Below are 20,291 nucleotides of genomic sequence, written 5' to 3'. Positions count from 1 at the left end.
GCTGTCATCGGACCCTGGGGGTCGGCCTTCTGGCGAGGAAGCAAGTGGGCATCAAGTTCGGGGACGGGGGGTGCGGTGGGCCTGACCGGCGCGACTTCGTTCCCTCCCGACGTTCCCTGCGCTCGCAACAGGAACTGGGCTTCCCGGCAGGCTGTGCGCGGCGCTGCTACAGGTCCTCGGAGGCGTCGGCGCCGCGGGGCCTTCTGGGGCTTGCAGTTCCGGCGGCGAGGGCGGGACTCGGCTTCCCGGCGGGCTGCGCGGCGGCCGGGCAGTTGTCGGCGGGGCAGTCCGGCGGGCAGCGGCGGCGGTTCCGGCTGCGGCACAGAGGGCGGCGGGGCGGACGAGCTAGCAGGCCGAGCTACGCGGGACTAGGCGGAATGCCGAGACACCGCCGCTACTCCCCCGCTTCGCCCTGAGAGCCTGAGTGCCGGCCCGGCCGCGCCCCCCGCCCAGGCCCGCAGTCCGAGCGTTCCGAGCGCGGGCCGGGCCCAGCGCCGGCCCCCGGCCCCGTCCCGGCGGCCCGCCCCCTGCCTGCGCCCCTCCCCCGCCAGGCGCTCATGCGGGCCGAGCCCCGCCCCCCAGCCCCGAGCCCGCCGAGCGCCGCCGCCTGAGCCTGAGCCCGCGCCCGCCCGCCCGCACCATGCTCAAGTGCATCCCGCTGTGGCGCTGCAACCGGCACGTGGAGTCGGTGGACAAGCGGCACTGCTCGCTGCAGGCCGTACCCGAGGAGATCTACCGCTACAGCCGCAGCCTGGAAGAGCTGCTTCTCGACGCCAACCAGTTGCGCGAACTGCCCAAGGTGAGCGCCGCCGCACCTGCGCCTCGATGGCGCGGCCCAGCTCTCGGCCCCCAGATCAGCAGTCAGTCTGCTTGCAGCCGGCCCTACTAGTTTCCACTGGCCAGAGCTCCACCCCGACCAGCCCCACCCTCCCCCCCAGACGACTGGGCTGGCACCAGGTGGCAGCGGTCATCAGGTGCCTGCCTGGGGTGGGGGTGGTCACTGAGCCCAGAGGAGGAGCCTCAGAGTGAGACCTGTGAGGGTTCATGGAGGTGGAGAGATCAGGCGAAAGGTGGTGGCTGGTGGACGCTGCTTGCTGGGCTGTCCTGGCCGCCTCCATGGGGTGCTCTTTTTTACTTCTTGGGTGCAGGGTGGTGCGAGCAGCCCACCCGAGGCACCCAGCCCTGTGAGGCTGTCCCTGCCTCTGCTGCTTACTCTTGTTCTTTCTGGTCAGTTGATTTTCCTTTTCTGAAGGTGGAGTGCTAGTGCCCTAGTGCCCAGGGTTTATGTACCACAGAGGCTGTGACCTTATGAAGTCCTGGCTGACAGCTTGTCTGGGGTCATCTGCAGGTCCCATGTTTCTTCCTGCACATGGCATCACATGCTTATACCTTGCTTTTTCTGTTACTGGTTATTTGAAGATTGTTTGCTGAATCCTCATTTTGGGCTCAGGCCAGGCTTCTTGCTGGGGTGCAGAAGTGGGAGCCAGCCTGGGTGGAGTCTTGAGTTGATATAGGGTAGGGAATGCCTAGTCTGGTCCTAGGAAGCAGTTTCTCCAGTACAACAGTGACAAGAGGCCAGGTTGGGAGTTGGGTACAGCAGGTGTGTGTGCTGTGTGCTTCCCACGTTATAAACAAAATTGTCATAGCTGGATCCCAGGACTTGGTGTGATCTGGAGCAGGCAGAGGCCCAGGGACTGTGACTGTGAGCCTGTGTGTCCAGGAGCTCTTCTCGGTTCTGTAGGAACCCCTGCTACAGAGCCTGTCCCCTCTCCCCTGCCCCCTGCCTGCAGCCTTTCTTCCGGCTATTGAACCTGAGAAAGTTGGGCCTGAGTGACAACGAGATCCAGCGGTTGCCTCCTGAGGTGGCTAACTTCATGCAGCTGGTGGAGCTGGATGTGTCCCGGAATGGTGGGAACCTGGGTGGAGGCTGGGTGGAGCCTGGGGCACAGCTGGTGGGACTGTAGACCTCCTGGAGGTCATGAGCATCTTTCTAGGGTGGTTATCTGTTACAGACATCCCTGAGATACCTGAGAGCATCAAATTCTGCAAGGCTTTGGAGATTGCAGACTTCAGCGGGAACCCCCTTTCTAGGTGGGTAGCAGGCTTGGCAGGTGACTGCAGCAGGCTGTGGAGGTCCTGCAGCCTGGGCCTGGGTGTGTCAGGTCTTCTGCTTCCTCCTGCGCAGGCTCCCTGATGGCTTTACTCAGCTGCGCAGCTTGGCTCACCTGGCCCTGAATGATGTGTCCCTGCAGGCACTTCCTGGGGATGTGGGCAAGTGAGTGTCTTTTGGGGTGGAATGGGTAGGGAGAGGGCTTGAGTTGGTCCTGCTCCTGCCTTGTTCTCATGTTGGTCCCTGGTCTGTCTTTCAGCCTTGCCAACCTGGTGACCCTGGAGCTCCGGGAGAACCTGCTCAAGTCCCTGCCTGCGTGAGTGTGCTGGGCGGAGCTGCAGCCTGGGGCCCGACCACGTGGCCACACTACAGCTCTGTGTCCTCTGCAGGTCCCTGTCGTTTCTGGTCAAGCTGGAACAGCTGGATCTGGGAGGCAATGATCTGGAAGTGCTGGTGCGGGGAGTGGGGGTGGGGGCCTTGTAGATGGGGTGAGGGCAGAGCCCTGGGTGGGCCATCTGGGCCAGGCAGAGCAGGAGCATCCCCACTGAATCCCCCCTCCTTGTCCATTCTTGTAGCCTGACACTCTAGGGGCACTGCCCAACCTTCGGGAGCTGTGGCTGGACCGGAACCAGCTGTCAGTGCTGCCCCCGGTGAGTGAGGGTAACCAGGCCTCCTCACACCCGCTGCCTGTCCCTTCTCTGATCCTCTCCTACCCTTAGGAGTTGGGGAACCTGCGACGCCTGGTGTGCCTTGATGTGTCGGAGAACCGGCTGGAAGAGCTGCCTCTAGAGCTGGGTGGGCTAGTGCTGCTCACTGACCTGCTGCTCTCCCAGAACCTGCTGCAGCGGCTGCCAGATGGCATTGGTTAGTGACCCAGAGGGCTGTGGGGTGGGGTGCACACAGCTGGGCCCCAAGGAGGAGCATGGGGGCCTGGAAACCCCTTCGGGTGGGTCTGCATGATGTCGACCAAGGTGCTAGAGGAAAGCCTTGAGGCAGTCCCCTGAGGAGGGATAGTCAGGCCAAGGTCTGAGTGGGCATGAGCCTTCTGGAGGGCAGTGTCTATGGGTGGTTAAAGCCTGTTGGGAAGCCCCGTGTGTTTCTTCAGGGAAATGAGGGGACCCAGTTAGGTTTGCAGAGAGAAGGTAAGAGGAGCAGGTCAGACGTTCCCGGGCTTTTCCAGAAGAGGGGTGTCAGTTGGGGGGCACAGGGTGGGCTGTGGCTACCCTGAGAGCCGGTCAGCTGTTAGAGGGGAGATTGGGCACTCAGATGAGCCCACGGCTCCACTCAGCTGCGGTGCTATGTCTCCTGACACTAGGTCAGCTGAAGCAGCTGTCCATCCTGAAGGTGGACCAGAACCGGCTCTGCGAGGTACCAGAGGCCATCGGGGACTGTGAGAACCTCTCCGAGCTGATCCTCACGGAGAACCTGCTCACGGTGGGGCCTGTTAGGGAGGTGCTTTCAAAGTTAGCTTGGCACCTGCTGGGGGTCACGTTGTAGGGGATGCTGGTGGTGGCCTAGTTCCTGGGAGCCACTTGGGAAAGCACAGGGGAGGAAATGTGCTGGCAGGGGACACGGTGGGGCAGAGCCAGGGCAGGGATTATTGCTGTTTGGTGTGGACAACTTGGGCTCTTTTTTCTGACGCTGGTGAGAAGGCAGGGAAGAGAGTAGATTTGCACTTGGAGAGGATGAGTCGGGAGGAGGCAAAGCTGAGGTGCTGGAGACAGGGTCGGGGGTGGTGGGGATTCTGTTCCTAGGTTGAGGAGCCAGGACCTCTCTGTGGGCAGTGTGTTTATAGGAGGTTCTCTGTCAAGGAGAGGGAAGGGGAGCCCCACCTGTGGGCCCAGGGGATGGTGGCAGTCATCTCTAAGAGGGCTGAGCCCTAGAGACTGAGGGGTAAATAGAGGCAGAAGCCAGCTGGGGTGTCAGGGTCATGGCACAGCCCTGGCAGGTCAGAGCCAGAGAAGCACTGGGGCAGAGCCAGGGCTAACAGTGTGAGGGGTCGTGTCCTGATGCGTGCTTTGGGGGTGGACACAGCTTCAGCTCTTAGATCTCAAGGGCATTAGGGACTCTGACTGGAGCTGGCCCATTGTGTCCATCCTCTCAGCTGCCCCCAGGATTCTCCCCTCATTCCCCCAACCCCTGGTGCCTTCTGCCAACCTCTGACTTCCCTTGGCCAGGCCCTGCCCCACTCTCTGGGGAAGCTGACCAAGCTGACAAACCTCAACGTGGACCGGAACCACCTGGAAGTGCTGCCACCTGAGATTGGGGGCTGTGTGGCACTCAGCGTGCTGTCCTTGAGGGACAACCGCCTGGCTGTCCTGCCACCGGAGCTGGCCCACACAGCAGAGCTGCATGTGCTAGATGTGGCTGGGAACCGGTGAGTGCCTACCCGGCCCCTGCAGACCTGGCGTGTCCCTGACGCACACTGACCATGCCCACTGGCCCCCCAGGCTGCGGAGTCTGCCGTTTGCGCTCACCCACCTCAACCTTAAGGCGCTGTGGTTGGCAGAGAACCAGGCGCAGCCCATGCTCCGGTTCCAGACGGAGGATGATACCCAGACAGGCGAGAAGGTGCTCACCTGCTACCTGCTGCCTCAGCAGCCCCTGCCCTGCGTTGGTAAGTTGCTGGTGACGGGCAGCCTTGACCTGGGGTGGGCATCTTCAGGTGAGGCCAGGTGGCCACATGGGCCGCTGACACACACCTCCCACAGAGGACCTGGGGCAGCAGGAAAGCCCCTCTGAGAGCTGGAGCGACACCCTTCCAAGCCGTGTCAGTGTCATCCAGTTCCTGGAGGCCCCCACAGGCGACGATGATGCCGAGGAGGCTGCTGCTGAGAAACAGGTATGGGAGGGTGGGGACTCTGGGCAGCATAGCTGCACCCCTCCCACCTGACCCCTACCCTGTTCTGTTCCTCATCCCTGTCCCCTGTGCAGGGCCTACAGCGCAGGGCCACACCTCACCCCAGCGAGCTCAAGGTGATGAAAAAGAATGTCGAGGGGCGTCGGAGCGAGGCCTGCCCTGGCAAGCCAGAGCCCGGGTTACCCCCACCCCCAGAGGAGGTGAGGGAGAAGACTTGGTAGCCTGGAGCCCCACTCCCCCTCAGGGAACCTGGCATCTGTCTGGGCATGGGGTAGGGGGTGCTGGGGCAGCACAGGAAAGGGGAAGTAGATAGGCTACTGGGGAGGTGGCAGGAGCACGCAGGCAGGTAGCTGCAGGGCGAGCTGGGGAGGAGTGCCAGTGCTGGGACACACGGTGTAGCCCTGTGGGGCGCAGGGCAGCGGGGTCTCCGATTGGGGAGGGGGCAGTTGGTGAGCCCTGGTGGCACAAAGGAGGGCAGTTTGGCCCTGTGGGCAGGGCCTCTGGCATTTTCCCTAGGAGCCTATGTGGCTGGTGGGGAAAGGGTTTGGCGTCCCGGCAAGACCTGAGTTTGCTCACTGGAAAGCTTCTAACATCATTGCCCCGCATTGCAGCAGGACCAGTGGCTGGGGCCGGACAGGGGGCATGTTGAGCTGGTCAGGGCCATCCACCTATCTCAGGAGGGGGCTCTAGTTGAGCAGGCCTTTTCCTAGGAACTGGCATGATCCTTGTTCTTGCACTCTTGGGAAGAGGGTTTCTAAGGGACCCTCTATGCCCACAGCTCTGAGGCAGTTCCACTGGGGATGGGACAGGGAATGGCCATGAGAGGGTGAGCCTGTCATCATGCTGTGGCAGGGGCAGTGGGAAGCCCGGGGAGGATGCGTATGGTGGAGAGCTCTGTGCAGCTTGATGCCACTACCTGCCACAGGGCAAGAGGCTGAGCACCGAGTCTGGCCTGAGCGGAGGCTCCCAGCCATCTGTCAGCACAGCCTCCACAGGTGAACCCATAAGCCCAGGGGCTGAGCTTCCAGGGCTGAGCCACCAGGAGGCCATGCTGGCTGACCAAGAGGAAAGCACCGAGGAGGACTACGAGGAGGTGAGCAGTAGCAGGGGAAGGGCAGGCCTGGTCCCCCTGATGGGCGGACAGGGGCAGGGCCACACCCACCCTCACCTTTGTGCCACGTAGCCCACAGTGCACTTCGCAGAGGACACGCTGCTGCCTGGGGATGACGGGGACAGCGAGGAGGGGCGACTGGAGGCATCCTGGGCCCCTCCGGGCGGGAGGCAGCGACTCATTCGTAAGGACACACCACACTATAAGAAGCACTTCAAGGTCGCCAGGCTGCCCCAGCCCGAAGCAGTCGTGGCACTGCTGCAGGGGAAGCAGCTGGACGTGGAGCTTCCCACGGCACCTGGGGGCTGGCACAATGGCCCCCACACATCCTGGGCCCCTCAGGCCCGGGAAGAAGAGGAGGAGGAAGAGGACAGGGTGGAGGAAGCGGAGGAGGAAGAGCAGGCTGAGGAGGAGGAGGGCGAGGCCACCACTGAGGATGAGGAGGAGGCCATGGCTTCCGCGCCCTCTGTCAAGGTGGGTCCCATCTGCACCCTCGCCTGACCTAGGCTCTCCTGCCCTGATGGGGTGCTAGGGCTGTGGCACGTTGAGGCCAGAGACCAGCCCAGGTCTGCGACTGACTGAGCCCTTAGGTCAGGCCTGGGCCCACTGACCCCTGGCTGCCTGGAGGTGGTGGGCGTGTGCACGCCATGGTGGGCAGTGGTGCCCTGACTTGCTCCTCCAGGCCCTGATGTCAGCATCAGTCTGTGCTCCTGGCAGCTCTGTGGGCAGCATCTGCCTGACCTGTCTGCGGACTTAGGCAGCTCAGTAGGACCGAGGGTGTGTAGGGCCTAAGGCTGCTGACTCTCAGGACCCTCCCTGTGTTGGGCACTGACTCTGGGCTTGAGGTCCTTCAGCTGGCCTTGTAGCCTTTTCCTGGGATTCTGGTGGCAGGCCTGGTCCTTCTGCCTTGTCAGCCCCTCTGGGAGGCTCCAGCAGACCCACAGGGCACTAGTATGGCCCTTCCTGATCCTCAGGCTTGTTTTCGACAGCTCACAAAGGGTCTTGCCTGCTCATAGGGTACACTCAGGTGCCAGGGAAAGCCTGGGCTGACCCAGGCCCCCCACTCCCTGCTTCTCACTATTCCCTCACCTGGAGAACAGGATGGTGGCAGAACAGCCAGGCCTGGGCTCATCTCTGCCCTCAAGTGCTCCCCACACGGTTTCTAGAACAGGAGGCACCGTGCAGGGATGATGCCAGGTCCTAGGGAGCGCTCACTGCAGGAGCTTGGTGTGGCCTTTCTTCTGTCCTTTCTGCTTATGGTGGGGGCTGGGCAAGGTGGTGGTGGTGGTCCCTGGCGGTGGCTAACCTGCATGCCTCGCTGGTCCTGTCCTAACAGGGGGTGTCGTTTGACCAGGCCAATAATCTGCTGATAGAGCCTGCCCGCATTGAGGAGGAAGAGGTCTGTATTGCTCGCTGCTGCTCGTGCTCTGGCCCTGGGTCACTGCCAACCTCGCTTCCTGGGCTGCAGGCTCTTGCCTCTCCCTACCCCCACCACCTGAATGCAGACCCCCTCCCAGAACAGTTCCCAGCAGCCCCCACAGACCTCAGTCCTGGGGCATAGTCACATGGGGCCTGCTGGTCTCTGGTGGGGAAGCACAGCTCAGCCCCAGGGTAGCTCATTGCAGTAGGGCCAAGTGGCGGTGCTGGGCTTTTCCCATTTTCCCACCTATGGTGGCTCTGAGAGCCTGAGGCCATCTAGTCTGGAGAATTGGAATCAGCCCTCACTGTCCAGAGGGCAGGCAGTGGGGCCTCGGGCCCCTGTCACCCAGAGGCAGCAAGCCCTGGACAGATCATACTGTTCCGTGGCACCACATGCCTGCTGGGCTCTCCATCTCTTCTCTAGCTGGTCCTTGTGCCGTGCTGTCTGTGTGGGCATGGCTCAGGACCCAGTGCAGCTGCTCAGGGAAGAACGGCAGGTGGCCATCGGCAGCTCTGGCCACTTCCTGCTGTGCACCCAGGCAGCCCCTTACCTGTCCTGGCCCTCCCAGATACATTATGTCTGTTCTGTTCCCAGCTGAACCTGACCATCGTGCGGCAGACTGGGGGCTTGGGCATCAGCATCGCAGGGGGCAGGGGCTCCACACCCTACAAGGGGGATGATGAGGTGAGCAGCTGCTACTGGGTCCAGGCCCCTGTGGGCCCTTCCCTGCCCCACCTGCCTGCCCCCCTCAGCTCCACCTCTCTTTGTCACCCTCTTCTTGCTTTGGACTTCACAGCTCACTTTTTCTGGGTACATCACTTGCCCTTGGGCCCCCAGCCGTCAAAACACCCATGTTTTTGGACGTTCCTGGACACGGGGGTCAGTCTCAAGGACCTGATGGTTAGAAAAACCAAAGCAGCCCACGGGTATGCTCTCATGGGGCTGTGAGGCCTGAGAGCAGCCAGAGGGCATCCTGTCTGTCTTCCTCTCGCAGCCTTCTCTGGGGTTGACCTGTACCTTCCATCTGCCTGGCTCTTAGGACCCCACAGTGGCCTGTGCCTGGGCCCACTGTCCCCTCCCCATGCCATCTTCCTGCTTGGGGCACCTGGGCCTTTCACAGCCACAGCAGGCTCCTCCCAGAGGGGCTGTGGCCAAGGGCCCAGGCTCTGCCACTTTTCCAGGGCATCTTCATCTCCCGGGTGTCTGAGGAAGGCCCTGCAGCCCGCGCTGGGGTCCGAGTGGGCGATAAGCTCCTAGAGGTGAGTCGTCAAGTAGTGGCTAAGCCCCTGGAGGTGCGTGTGGTCCACTGTGGGGGTGCTCAGCGGCCTCAGGAGGGCCCCAAGCTCAGACCCCATTCCTAGGTTGAGGCCCTGAAAGCCACTAGGGGAGGGACCTGGCTGCTCCAGGCCTGTCTGGGAGGGGCTATTCTGGGGCTGACCAGGAAGGTGACCAGACCCTTCTTGGGCAGGGGCTGTCCAGTCTGTGCAGGGGTATGGGAAGCTCCCAGGAGGCCATGTGAGGGCAGGCCTGGGGCCCCAGCCAGGATGGTGTTTGCCGACGTTGCATAGTCACGGTCCCTGGCTTAGGTCTTGCCCCGACCTTTGCATCGAAACTCCTGTCCCTGGATGGTCAGGGCAGGGGTAGGAATTTGGAGCCTAGTGACCTTAGGTGCTCTCTGTTGGATGGCTCAGGTGCGGCACAAGGGGGCCACAGGTGCGGACTGGCTGCAGAGGTGTCTGCCTGCCTCTTGTGGCCAACCTGTTTCCTGGCCCTCAAGTTGCACACAGGGGTTTCTGGAACCTGGCAGGGGAGAAGAGCACAGGGCCCACCAGGAACCCATGGGATGCTCCAAGCTCAGGCACCTTGCCCTGGACCTCAGTCTCCCTGTCCATGGAGGGGGCAGCGCTTGGCTGTCAGGGTGGCTGTGGCTGGTTCCTGATATGCAGCATGGCCTCTGTTCCCCTCTGCCCACAGGTGAACGGTGTGGCCTTGCAGGACGCTGAGCACCATGAGGCAGTGGAGGCGCTCCGGGGAGCTGGCTCTGCTGTGCAGATGCGTGTGTGGCGGGAACGCATGGTGGAACCTGAGAACGCAGTCACCATCACACCTCTGCGGCCTGAAGACGACTATAGCCCCCGAGAGAGGCGGGGAGGGGCTATGCGCTTGCCCCTGCTCCAGCCGGACGCCCCTGGGCCCCTCCGCCAGCGCCACGTGGCCTGCCTCGTGCGCAGTGAGAAGGGGCTAGGCTTCAGCATTGCTGGCGGGAAAGGCTCTACACCCTACCGGGCTGGCGACGGGGTAAAGCATGGGGGCCCAGCCCCCGGGGGGGCACCCCAGAGCTGGGAGTAGGAGCTGCCCATGGTGTCCACACTCAGACTCACCAGTGGCCGTGGCTTTGGCTCCCTGCTTCCCTGCAGGGCATCTTCATCTCCCGCATTGCTGAGGGGGGTGCTGCCCACCGAGCAGGCACACTGCAGGTTGGCGACCGTGTCCTTTCGGTGAGTCAGCAGGGGCTGGCTGGTGCCTTCTGTCCCATCCAGCCCTCGGCTTCCCTGATCCTGGGCACCCTGACAGATCAACGGAGTGGACGTGACTGAAGCCCGGCATGACCATGCTGTCTCTCTGCTGACTGCTGCCTCCCCGACCATCGCCCTGCTGTTGGAGCGCGAGAATGGGGGGTCCTTTCCTCCCAGCCCCATGCCACAGTCTGGCCTGTCCCCCACTGCAGCCACTCCTGGGGAACCTGCATTGCCCAGGCTGGCCCCCAGCCTGCTGGCCACTGCACTGGAAGGGCCATACCCAGTGGAGGTGAGACACCCGCCTTCACCCAGGTGTCCACTCAGCTCCAGGCATGGGGCTGTGACTCTCCAGGACCCCCATGGCTTCCCTTGGATGCTCTTTCCACGTGGGCCCTGTGAGACTGGGGTTTGAATACAGACTGCTTGGTGTGGTCTCCCACAGCCCCCAGCATGGCCTCCCTGCTAGCACCCAGGTTAGCTACTCTGCAGTGGCCTGTACCGCAGGGGCCCGCACAGGGGCCCCCACAGGCACACTGGGCCACTCCATACACCCCTACATACTGCAAGGCCACACCATTCACCTGTGGGCAGAGGGGAACAGAGGCCATGCTGCACATCAGGACCCAGCCACAGCCACCCTGAGGATCCCACTGTACTCTGGGGAATGTGCCAGTAATCACCCTCCTCCCTTATGTCCCCTTCTCTGCCCCGACTGAGGCCTGGCTTTTGTCCCCAGGAGGTCTGTCTGCCAAGAGCAGGGGGCCCACTGGGGCTTAGCATTGTTGGGGGCTCTGACCATTCCAGCCACCCATTTGGTGTCCAGGAGCCTGGTGTGTTCATCTCCAAGGTAGAGTGGGCCTAGCCGGGCAGCTCTGTGCAAGGACAGTCCCAGTCATGGGTCAGTGCAGCCCCAGCCCACCAGACACTATCCTCTTCCCCTCCCAAACAGGTGCTCCCGCGGGGTCTAGCTGCTCGCAGTGGCCTGCGGGTTGGGGACCGCATCCTGGCAGTGAATGGGCAGGATGTGCGGGAGGCCACACACCAGGAGGCGGTCAGTGCCCTGCTCCGGCCCTGCCTGGAGCTGTCCCTGCTCGTGCGGAGAGACCCCCCACCCCCGGGCATGCGGGAGCTCTGCATCCAGAAGGCCCCAGGGGAGAAGCTGGGCATCAGCATCCGTGGGGGTGCCAAGGGCCATGCAGGGAACCCCTGTGACCCCACTGATGAAGGCATCTTCATCTCCAAGGTGAGGGCCCTGCCTGGGCTGGCCCTGAGCCCCTACCCCCACAGGCTTCCCCAGTAGCCTGGCCTTGCCCACGCTGGGTCTTCCTGCAGGTGAGTCCCACCGGGGCAGCGGGGCGTGATGGCCGGCTGCGTGTGGGGCTGCGGCTACTGGAAGTGAACCAGCAGAGCCTGCTGGGCCTGACACACAGTGAGGCTGTGCAGCTGCTGCGCAGTGTGGGTGATACGCTGACTGTGCTGGTCTGTGATGGCTTCGACACCAGTACCACCTCAGCCCTGGAGGTCAGTGCCCCACCCCCAGACCAGGTCCTGCCCCCAGCACAGCCCCCAGGTATTGTGATGGGCTGCCCCCAGGTGGCTGGGCAACAGATCCTTTCCAGCCACCTGCGCCTGGAAGTGCCTAGTGACCTGAGGCAGCCCTGGGCGGGAGTAGAGGCAGGGGCTGGGGCTGTGCAGCCACTTCCTCCTGAGCCCTGGGCATCAGGCTGCCTGGAGGCCCTGGCCTGGGTGGTACAAGGTACATGAGCAGATGGGGCTTGTTCAGGGCCAGCAAGGTATGCTTCTAAGAGAAGAGGTGGAGCCTCTGGCCTGCAGGTGAACAGTGCAGGTGGTCACCGGCTGGGATGGGGATGACTCAGACCCCTGCCCAGAGCCCACTGACCAGGCTGAGACTACTCAAGACTCAGCCTGCAGAGGTACACAGGGGTGGTGCCCTGCGCCCTGGTGGTGTCCTGTTCCTCCAACTCGTCCTGGTCATGGGTTGCCTCTGCAGTGGCCCGAGCAGACAGTTCCCAGACGTAATGTCTGCCTTTCCTTCACTCTCTGGACCCCAGAGCAGAAGCCAGCCCAGTGCAGCCCCTAGCCCCAGGCTCACTTGTCCCAATCCCTCTGTCTTGTCCCTCTGCCGTATCCGGCCCTCATTACTGTCCCTTTGCCCAAACAGGGTTCTTAGGGCTCTTCACCTACAGTGGCCGCTGTTCCACTCAGAGGGTGTCCTGTCCCCAGGATGTGGGTGGCTGTGTCACTGTTCCCTGCCAGCACACAGCGAGGCTTCTGCTGTCCTGAACAGAGCTGGTACCATTTCTGAGTCTCCCCCCACCCCACGGGGCGTTGTACTGTTCTTAGCTGTGTCTGGCAGGTGGGGCCCCCTGGGCAGCAGGGGTAGGAGCCTGTGGCTGAGCCCCTCCTTTGCCTGTCAGGAAGTATCTGCCTCCCCCATGCTCATTGCCTTTATGACATAGGTGCTGATTTCCCGTCAAATAGGGCCTACGTGCTCATCCTTTGTTCTGTGGGGACAGGTTTTTTTTTGTCTGTTTTTTTTTTTTTTTCCATGTGTCACTTTTCCATTTTAAGATGGTATCTTTTGAGTTGTAAAACTCTAAATTTTTATGAATGAAATCTTCTTTTCCTTTATGACTTCTGGATTCTGGTTTTTGTTTAGGAAAACCTGCCCTGTTGCATTATAAAAACCTTGTCCTGTGTTTTTCCAGTACTTTTATAATTTTTTAAAAACATACAGCTCTACAGTCCACCTGGAATTGCTTTTCCAGTGAATGGACATGTAGTTATCTCACCAGTATTCATTGGGTAATGTGTTGTCTCCTGCCAGATTGGGGGAAGTGTGGCTCCATGTGCTCTGGGGCTTGTTTCTGGACCTAGTTCCAGTGCCACAGGCCCTGTCACTCATAACCTGTGTTAATAGCTGATCTCCCTTGGTCAGGTCACCGACTCTTCTTTTGAAGGTTCCTGTTGTCCTGTGTTTTCTCTTTAAGATGAACCTGTCAGTGTTAGTGCACTGGGATTGTCTTCATGATTAATTTTTCTCAGGTATCTTCCTAGGTTGCTCTTGTTTTCTTACAAATTCTGATAAAGCCTAATTTCCTGGCAGAAACCCTGCTGTCTGCAGTAATGGCGGCAGCCCCTCCTTCCCCCGTGGGGCCATCCTGTATCCCCAGCTGTGGCATCAGGGTGCTCAGCTTTAAGACTAACCTTGCAGTGTTCTGTTTTCTATGGTTTCTTCTAGAACATTTTCTAAGTCTGGAAGGCTATGGTTATTTATCATTTGTAGAAATTACCTGGAGCAGGTGCTGAGTTTTCTATTCCTGGGTTTTGCATCTTTGTGCTGAGGGGGTTGCTTCAACCCATGGGGATTTCATCCCCCACCTTGGTGCTCACAGGAGAGAGGAGCCGACATCTCCACTCAGGGCCGGATTCTGTGCTTCTCACAAAGAATTGGGGGGTGTGGCATGGCCGGGCCCTTATTCCCACAAGACCACCTTCTGACCCCTCTGTGGGTGGGAGGTGCTTGAGCTACCCCCTTTTTCTTACACTCAGCCCTGCATGCCAGGGTCAGGGCTTGCCAACGGGATTTGTAGCTGTCTTGCACTCTGTGTTAACTTCCAGGTGGCAACCTCCCCATTTTCCCAGCACTCTGGAGCAGTGTCTGTGTCTGTGACAACACGAGCTCTGAGTCCCAGGGCCAGCATGCCCTGGGGCCCCTGCGCAGTGCCCTCACTTCCCACAGGCCTTGGGCAGGTGTGTGGCTTGTCCGCCCCTCATCCTCTGGGTCTGCCCAGCGGGGAGGGGCAGGCCTGCTTCTGAGGGCTGTGCACAGGATCCAGCACATCTGGGTGGTGTGCACTTGTGACCCACACGGTCTGGGGGCACTTTTCTCCTCTCTTAGAGTTGGCTTTTCCTCAGTTCCTGTGTTTTAATAGCCTCATCCAAGAGCCAGCTTTTGAATATTGATGAAGACTTACTTTCCCTTATGATTATTTGCCAAGTAGAAACAACTGTCGTAAAAGACCCCTCACCTGCTAACCCCTCCTTGGTGTGTTCTTTGAGAAGGATCCCTTCAGTGGTTCTTTCTGTGTCTGTTGCTTTTAATTTTAGTACAGATTCTGTCTTCTCTGGGCCAAGCTTGGTCTGCCCAGCATCTCTTTGCCCTCCCCTGTGTTACTTCAGTTGTATTTTGTAAATAGCGACTACAGCTGGGCCTGTGTCACAGCCCACACCACTCTTTGCTAGGGGAGACACCCCTCCACCCCCACAGTGAGGGTGATGCCGCCAGCCCTTCCACTGCACTGCCTCCGCCCCTCTCCCTGCTGGTGCCAGAGGCCTGGGACAGCCCTTTTTGTCTGGTGGGGTTAGAGGTTAGCAAGGCCCTCTGCCTGTGCTCTCTCCTGACACTCAGCTCCAAGTGCCTCCAGACCTGCTCCAATCGCCTCTCCCTCGTCACCCCTCCCATCCCTGCCCGGTCGCCCCTCCCTTCCCCCCACCCACCCCCACCCCCACCCCCCACTCCCCACCCCCGCTCCTCCCTGCCAATCACCTGGGGTATGATGGTGGTCAGTACTTTCAGGCTCAGAGCTAGTGATTTTCTCTCGAAGCATGCCTATTGTTTCAGAGTCTTTACTCAGCACATACTCTGCAGGTGCATGGCAGCCTGTTTGTCCAGAAGTGCTGCTTCATGCCCTGCCCTGCTGGCTGTCAGCTCTCTGGGGTGACTGGACTCAGCCTGGCTTGCCACACGCAGCATGACCTGTGTAAACAGCTATGCCAGGAGCTGAGTGTTCTGGATGGGGACTCAGGTGGAAACAGTAGTGCAGGGTCTTGGGAGGCCACCTTGGCCATGTGGTCATCCTGCGCAGTACCCACTGTGTGTTCCAGAGGCGAGACCGCAAGGCCAGAGCACCTCCCCTCAGCCGCCCCCCCCTCTCAGGTGTCCCCAGGTGTCATTGCCAACCCCTTTGCGGCAGGCGTCAGCCAGCGGGACAGCCTGGAAAGCGTCTCTTCCATTGACCGGGAGCTGAGCCCTGAGGGCCTGGGCAAGGTCAGAACTGCCTATGGCTGGGAGCCCTGCAGCCAGGGAGCCTGAGGCCATAGGTTCCTGACTGGCATCTGCTCTGCTCACAGGAGAAGGAGCTGCCTGGACAGAGCCTGCACTGGGGGCCAGAGCATGCAGAGGCTGTGGTGAGTGTCGAGTCACTCCTGCCCCAGCAAGAGCCCTGGCTCTGAACTCTGGGCTGCCCCTCTCACCGGGGCACTGCAGTGGGGGACACGGTCCATGGGGTAGTGGTAGCTGTGCCCCAGGCCCTGGCCCACCCTGCAGCATCTGCCATCCCTGCAGCCTGCCTGGCTATAGACGCAGCCCCGCTAGCACCATGTCCTCTCTGCTCTCCAGGGTGAGGCTCTGGAGCCCCTGAAGCTGGACTACCGTGCCCTGGCCGCCGTGCCCAACACTGGCAGCTCGCAGAGGGTCAGTGTCTAGTGTGGCCTCTGTCCTGCTCAGCTACCCACCCCAAAATGAATGCCAAGGCTGTCAAGGAGAAAATCTTTTGTGGGGGTTGGAGGAGGCTTCTGGGGCTGGTGTGTGTCTTGTCCCTCAGCTCTCGGCCCAGGCCTTGATGCATATGCTGTTGTGCCCCTGCTCCTCACTGAGGATGGGAGGGCCCCGTTTTAGGGAGGCCTCTGGTGTCCGCATCTCCCTTGCCCTGTCCCTGCAGGCAGAGGGGCTCCTGGTGGGGTGAGCAGGGATGAGCCGCCCTGGAATGACTGGCCAGGGCAGCTGCAGGGGGCCATGGGGGCCCAAGTGGGGTCAGGGAAGGAGGCCCAGCCCTGACAGCTGGGCTGGGTCTGGACACAGGAAAGTCAGTTCCCACTCTTCCCTCAAGAGATATAAATAACCCTCCCAGAGGGTGTGCTCATTCAGCCGCCACTGGGAGACCCCGCAGGAGCGTGAGTAGCTGAGGCCTGGGCCCAGCCAGGCCATTGCACAAGCAACAGAGGGGCAAGGAGGGCAGCCCCCTCAGTCCACTCAGGGCCTTTGGGCATCTTCCTTCTTTGGCCACACCCCAGAGAGGAAAGCCCCCTGGTGTGGGAGGCGGCGGGGCTGGGTGTCTAAGCAGAAGTGCCCACTCGGACCCTAGCTCCCTCTAGCCTTAGCAGCAGGCATGGGCTCCACCCAGCACCCCGAGGGCCTATCCTGCCAGGGACTAGACCCCCAGCACTGTCTCCCTCTTGTCCTTCAGCTCTGTTTCCTCTGGCTCTCACCCCATCCCATCTCTCCCTGCAAAGTTCTGGTCAGCCCAGGATCCAGTGTTATGGGAGAAGGGGAAAATCCTGTCTGGCCCAAGTGGGCTTCCAAGCCCTTGTGTGTGGTGGGGGTTATTCCCTAGGCTGTGGTCAGGTCGGGGATCCTTCCTCCTTGTCTGACCATCACCCCTGCATCCTCCTGCTCCTCCAGGTTCCATCTGGTGCAGCTGGAGGGAAGATGGCTAAGGCCTCCTGCTCCCCCAGCAGCCAGCAGGTGAGTGGCCTGAGTAACAGGCAGCCTCTGGGTGGGGGTAGAGGTTGAGGTATCATCCTGCAGGTGCCTTCCCTGGGAGGGACATTGGGAGAGGAAGCTTCCCCTGCGAGAGTGGGGCTGACTCTGTCTTCCTGCACTAACTCGGAGACCTGTGTGAGGACAGTATGGACACCTCCCTGGTCAGAGCTGCAGCTTCTGGAGGGGTTACAGCTCTGCAAGACCAAGTGGGGTCTCAGTCCCAACAGCCCTGAGGGCTTCTGGCCTTGTCCAGCCCCTCCTCTTGCCAGTAGTCTTTCACCCCCAACTTCCCCATCTGTGTAGTGCTGGTGGGAGTGGGCACAGGCAATGCCCACTCGGAGCCCAGTACCAGCCTCGGCTCTTCACAGGTAGGAGGATGCCAGCCTCATCCAGGCCACCCACCTGGGCCCTATCTCTCTCTCTCCCACCATCCCACCCCACCTCTACCTCAACCCCTGACCCTGCTCTTCTCAGGCCCAGCCCCTGCCTTTGCAGACAAAACCCGGGGTGATCCAGCCATTGGCTCAGGCCTGGCCAAGGGACTCCCCGACCCCCAGGGGCAGAGATGGTCCCTGCTGCGTGAGTGCCCTGTTCCACTGGGGTGGGGGTGTCAGAGCCCCTTTCCTAGGCAGGATGGCAGGTGGGGGTCAGAGGCAGCAGTGAGACAGCCAATGACTGGGTGGGCATCAGCTGCCTGCTTCTCATGTGAGCCTGGCCCCCCAGCCACCCTCCCCGCCCTCCCCGGATGAGCTCCCTGCCAGTGTGAAGCAGGCCTACAGGGCCTTCGCTGCCGTGCCCACCCCACACCCCCCCCAGGATACATCTGCCCAGGTACGTGGGAATGGCCACCTGCCATGCATGCTTTGAGGGTACCCTGAGGACCTGGTGGCCCGAGGAGCGCTGCCCAAGTCTCTGCCCTGCTCCCCCAGCCTTCCACACCTGGGCCCGCAGCCTCCCCAGAGCAGCTGTCCTTCCGCGAGCGGCAGAAATACTTTGAGCTGGAGGTGCGGACACCCCAGGCTGAGGGCCCCCCCAAGCGCGTGTCCCTGGTGGGTGCTGATGACCTACGGAAGATGCAGGAGGAGGAAGGTGAGGGTGTGTGGTGGAGGGAGGGTTCTAGGACCCTGCTGGCCCAGCCTGACCTCCCCCTGGACCCCCAGCCCGCAAGCTGCAGCAGAAGAGAGCACAGATGCTGCAGGAGGCACCAGCCGCTGGGCCTAAGGTGCAGCTGGCCCTGGACAGGGAAGCCCCAGATGAGGAACAGGAGGACGAGCTGCCCTGGGCTGGCCCAGACCCTGCCAGAGAGTGAGCACCGCCCCATGCCCGGGATTGCCCTGGTGCCCACCCTTCCCCCCCAACGCATCCTGTTCCCTTTTCTGTGCCGTTCTCCAGGCAGAGTCCATCATCCCCCCTGCCCCTGGGAGGCAGTGCCCCAGTGCGGACAGCCAAAGCTGAGCGGCGCCACCAGGAGCGGCTACGCGTGCAGAGCCCTGAGCCACCACTGCCAGAGCGGGCCCTGTCCCCTGCCGAGCGCCGTGCCCTGGAGGCCGAGAAGCGGGCACTTTGGAGGGCAGCCAGGTGAGGCCCTGCCACATGTCACCCACCCTTCCTTCGCGGGGCTGTGCACCCTGAGTCACCCACCCGGCCTACTGGTCTTTGCAGGATGAAGTCACTGGAGCAAGATGCCCTCCGGGCACAGATGGTTCTCAGCAAGTCCCAGGAAGGCCGGAGCAAGAGGGGGCCCCTGGAGCGGCTGGCTGAGGCCCCTTCTCCTGCACCCACCCCCTCGCCCACCCCTTTAGAAGGTCTGTGTGTCCAGGGACAGGAGGGGGGTTCAGCCTGCCACATGGACCTCTCCCAACACCCGCTTCTTGTCCCCCTAGACCTCAGTTCCCAGACCAGCACCTCCCCTGGACGCCTGGTGAGGAGCCAGCAGCTGTTGCCCTCCCCTAGAGCCCTGAGGCATGGGTGGGGGTCCAGACTCCCCACCCCTGCGGCCCTCACTTCTTCCTCTCCCTCTCTGCCTCTTGTGCTCACGCTGTCCTTTCAAGCCCTTGTCTGGAAAGAAGTTTGACTACAGGGCGTTTGCAGCCCTCCCTTCTTCCAGACCTATCTGTGACAAACAGGTACCTCGGCCCTCCAGGCCTTTCTGCTCATGACCCTTGCCATGTCTGTCACCCAGCCTGTCCACTCCTGCAGTCCTCTCCCTTCCTGTCTGCTACCTCGCTCTGTCTCTTGGGTGTGGGGCCTCTCTACCCACCTCCCCTCCTGCCCTGACCCACTCTGGCTCTGCAGCCCCACCTAGGGAACCAAGTCCCCATGGGTGGCTTCTGGCCGCTCTGACATGGCCCTGAGTAGCCCCTCTCCCTATAATAGTCACCGGACTCTGCTGAGGAGCTGAGGTCTCTGGAGCCATCTCCCAGCCCAAGTGAGTGGGGCCCAGCTGGGGGTGGGCGTCCTGGGCCCCACTGCATTCAGCTCACTGCCGCCCTGTTCCCACCCAACAGGCCCACACGAGGAAGATGGAGAGGTGGCTCTGGTGCTTCTGGGCAGACCCTCACCCGGCACCATGGGCCCCGAAGATGTGAGGCTGTGTAGTAGCCGCCGCCCCATGCGGCCGGGGCGCCGAGGCCTGGGCCCTGTGCCCTCCTAGGGGGTGGGCACCTCCTCCGACTTGCCCTATCTTTTAACCTGTTAGCATTTTAAAGAGCCCTTCAGGAGCTCTGGCCTCTGACTAACTGCCCCTGCCCTGGCCAGGACCTCTTGGCAAGACTGTAACTAGTGATGTTTGTACAACCAAAGACTCTATTTTGTGGTTTAAGGAGAATAAAGTTGGCTACATTTTATGTTCCGTCTGGCTGTCTCTCCATCCTCACACCCAGACCAACCCCTGCAGTCCTCTAAGGCTGGGCCCAGGTCTGCTCATGAGCCGTGTCCCTCCTCCTGCCACCACATCTCATGTGCCTCACGGACACCCCCACTGGGTCCTCCCCAGGTGTCCCGTGAGCCTGAGCTCAGGACCCAGACTGGACGTGGGTGCACACACAGTCCGTGCACCCACCCTGGGAACACAGCGTGGACGCGCAGACCATGGGCACATGGCAGCCTGGGCACATGCTTTATTGGGGTGGGTGCTAGTGGCCGGCACCAGGCAGCTGCACGCGGACAGGGAGCAGCAGCTGCAGCTGCTCGGCTGGTGGCCACTGAACCCTCGTGACAAAGAAGAGGCGGAAGTGCTCTAGGCGTGCCTCCTGGAACTGCGTGGGCCCGTATTCGGGCCCGTCAGCTGGCCGCAGGAGTGACAGGTACCCCTCCCGCTCCAGCAGCTCACGGCTCAGCAGTGCCTGCGCTAGGCCCGGCTGCACGGCCTCTAGCTGCTGCTGCACCACAGGGAACAGGTCCACCTCACGCAGGTCAAACACCAGTGGCTTCCCGTACCTGCAGAGAGCAGGGAGGGCTGGTAGGCAGTGCTGAGGAGGAGGGGCAAGGGTGAGCTTGCCACCTCACCTGAGCGCCCCCAGCAGAGCCAGCCGCACCCTCTCAGGCCTCAAGTGCTCCGGGTTTACTGTGTCCACGTAGTTGGTGTCCTGGTAGCGCAGGAAGGTGGCCGCCTGGCCCGAAGGGTCGATGACAAGAGGCCACCTGGGAGCAGCCACCAGGTCACCACCACACCACAAAGCCCCCACTCACCCAGGCCTGACCCACA

General features: G+C 61.7%; 2 protein-coding genes across 8 annotated transcripts in view; one reads left to right on the top strand and one right to left on the bottom strand.

The window, feature by feature from the left end:
- The first annotated feature begins 283 nt into the window (after window positions 1-283).
- Window positions 284-19,431, top strand: SCRIB (scribble planar cell polarity protein). Of its 7 annotated transcripts, XM_053558424.1 has the most exons (38): window positions 289-799; window positions 1,791-1,908; window positions 2,013-2,091; window positions 2,186-2,275; window positions 2,370-2,426; window positions 2,500-2,563; window positions 2,686-2,760; window positions 2,830-2,974; window positions 3,426-3,544; window positions 4,288-4,487; window positions 4,561-4,727; window positions 4,822-4,952; window positions 5,045-5,170; window positions 5,896-6,063; window positions 6,154-6,555; window positions 7,418-7,480; window positions 8,096-8,185; window positions 8,683-8,760; window positions 9,476-9,799; window positions 9,919-9,999; window positions 10,076-10,309; window positions 10,757-10,867; window positions 10,970-11,263; window positions 11,353-11,541; window positions 14,981-15,091; window positions 15,175-15,231; window positions 15,443-15,517; window positions 16,505-16,567; window positions 17,060-17,164; window positions 17,309-17,416; window positions 17,515-17,674; window positions 17,746-17,890; window positions 17,978-18,163; window positions 18,248-18,390; window positions 18,469-18,506; window positions 18,637-18,711; window positions 18,962-19,013; window positions 19,093-19,431. In XM_053558424.1, exons 1-38 carry the CDS (start codon window positions 641-643, stop codon window positions 19,236-19,238), a joined length of 5,028 nt encoding a protein of 1,675 aa, XP_053414399.1. In that variant the 5' UTR covers window positions 289-640; the 3' UTR covers window positions 19,239-19,431. The 7 variants fall into 7 exon arrangements, 6 of the variants coding, with proteins under 6 accessions (XP_053414404.1, XP_053414399.1, XP_053414400.1 ...); XM_053558425.1 differs by lacking the exon at window positions 7,418-7,480; XM_053558427.1 differs by lacking the exon at window positions 17,060-17,164.
- A 269-nt stretch (window positions 19,432-19,700) lies between these two features.
- Window positions 19,701-20,291, bottom strand: part of IQANK1 (IQ motif and ankyrin repeat containing 1) — a 37,875-nt gene continuing 37,284 nt past the window's right edge. The window contains exons 11-12 of the mRNA XM_053558455.1: window positions 20,093-20,227; window positions 19,701-20,023 (exon numbers count right to left, since the gene is read on the bottom strand). Of these exons, the coding sequence (XP_053414430.1) occupies window positions 19,720-20,023; window positions 20,093-20,227 (439 nt within the window). The 3' untranslated portion in view covers window positions 19,701-19,719. The remainder of the gene's footprint in view (window positions 20,024-20,092; window positions 20,228-20,291) is intronic.

The sequence above is a fragment of the Nycticebus coucang genome, chromosome 13 (genome assembly GCF_027406575.1).
Source record: "Nycticebus coucang isolate mNycCou1 chromosome 13, mNycCou1.pri, whole genome shotgun sequence".
Classification (NCBI taxonomy): Eukaryota; Metazoa; Chordata; class Mammalia; order Primates; family Lorisidae; genus Nycticebus; species Nycticebus coucang.
Note: the sequence above shows the minus strand (reverse complement) of the source record. Positions and strands in the feature narration are given on the sequence as shown.

Coding starts and splice junctions, on each gene's coding strand:
- SCRIB (XM_053558424.1), top strand. CDS start 641: ATGCTCAAGTGCATCCCGCTGTGGCGCTGCAACCGGCACGTGGAGTCG. Junction 3,545..4,287: donor TCACGGAGAACCTGCTCACG/GTGGGGCCTGTT, acceptor TCCCTTGGCCAG/GCCCTGCCCCACTCTCTGGG. Junction 9,800..9,918: donor CCTACCGGGCTGGCGACGGG/GTAAAGCATGGG, acceptor GCTTCCCTGCAG/GGCATCTTCATCTCCCGCAT.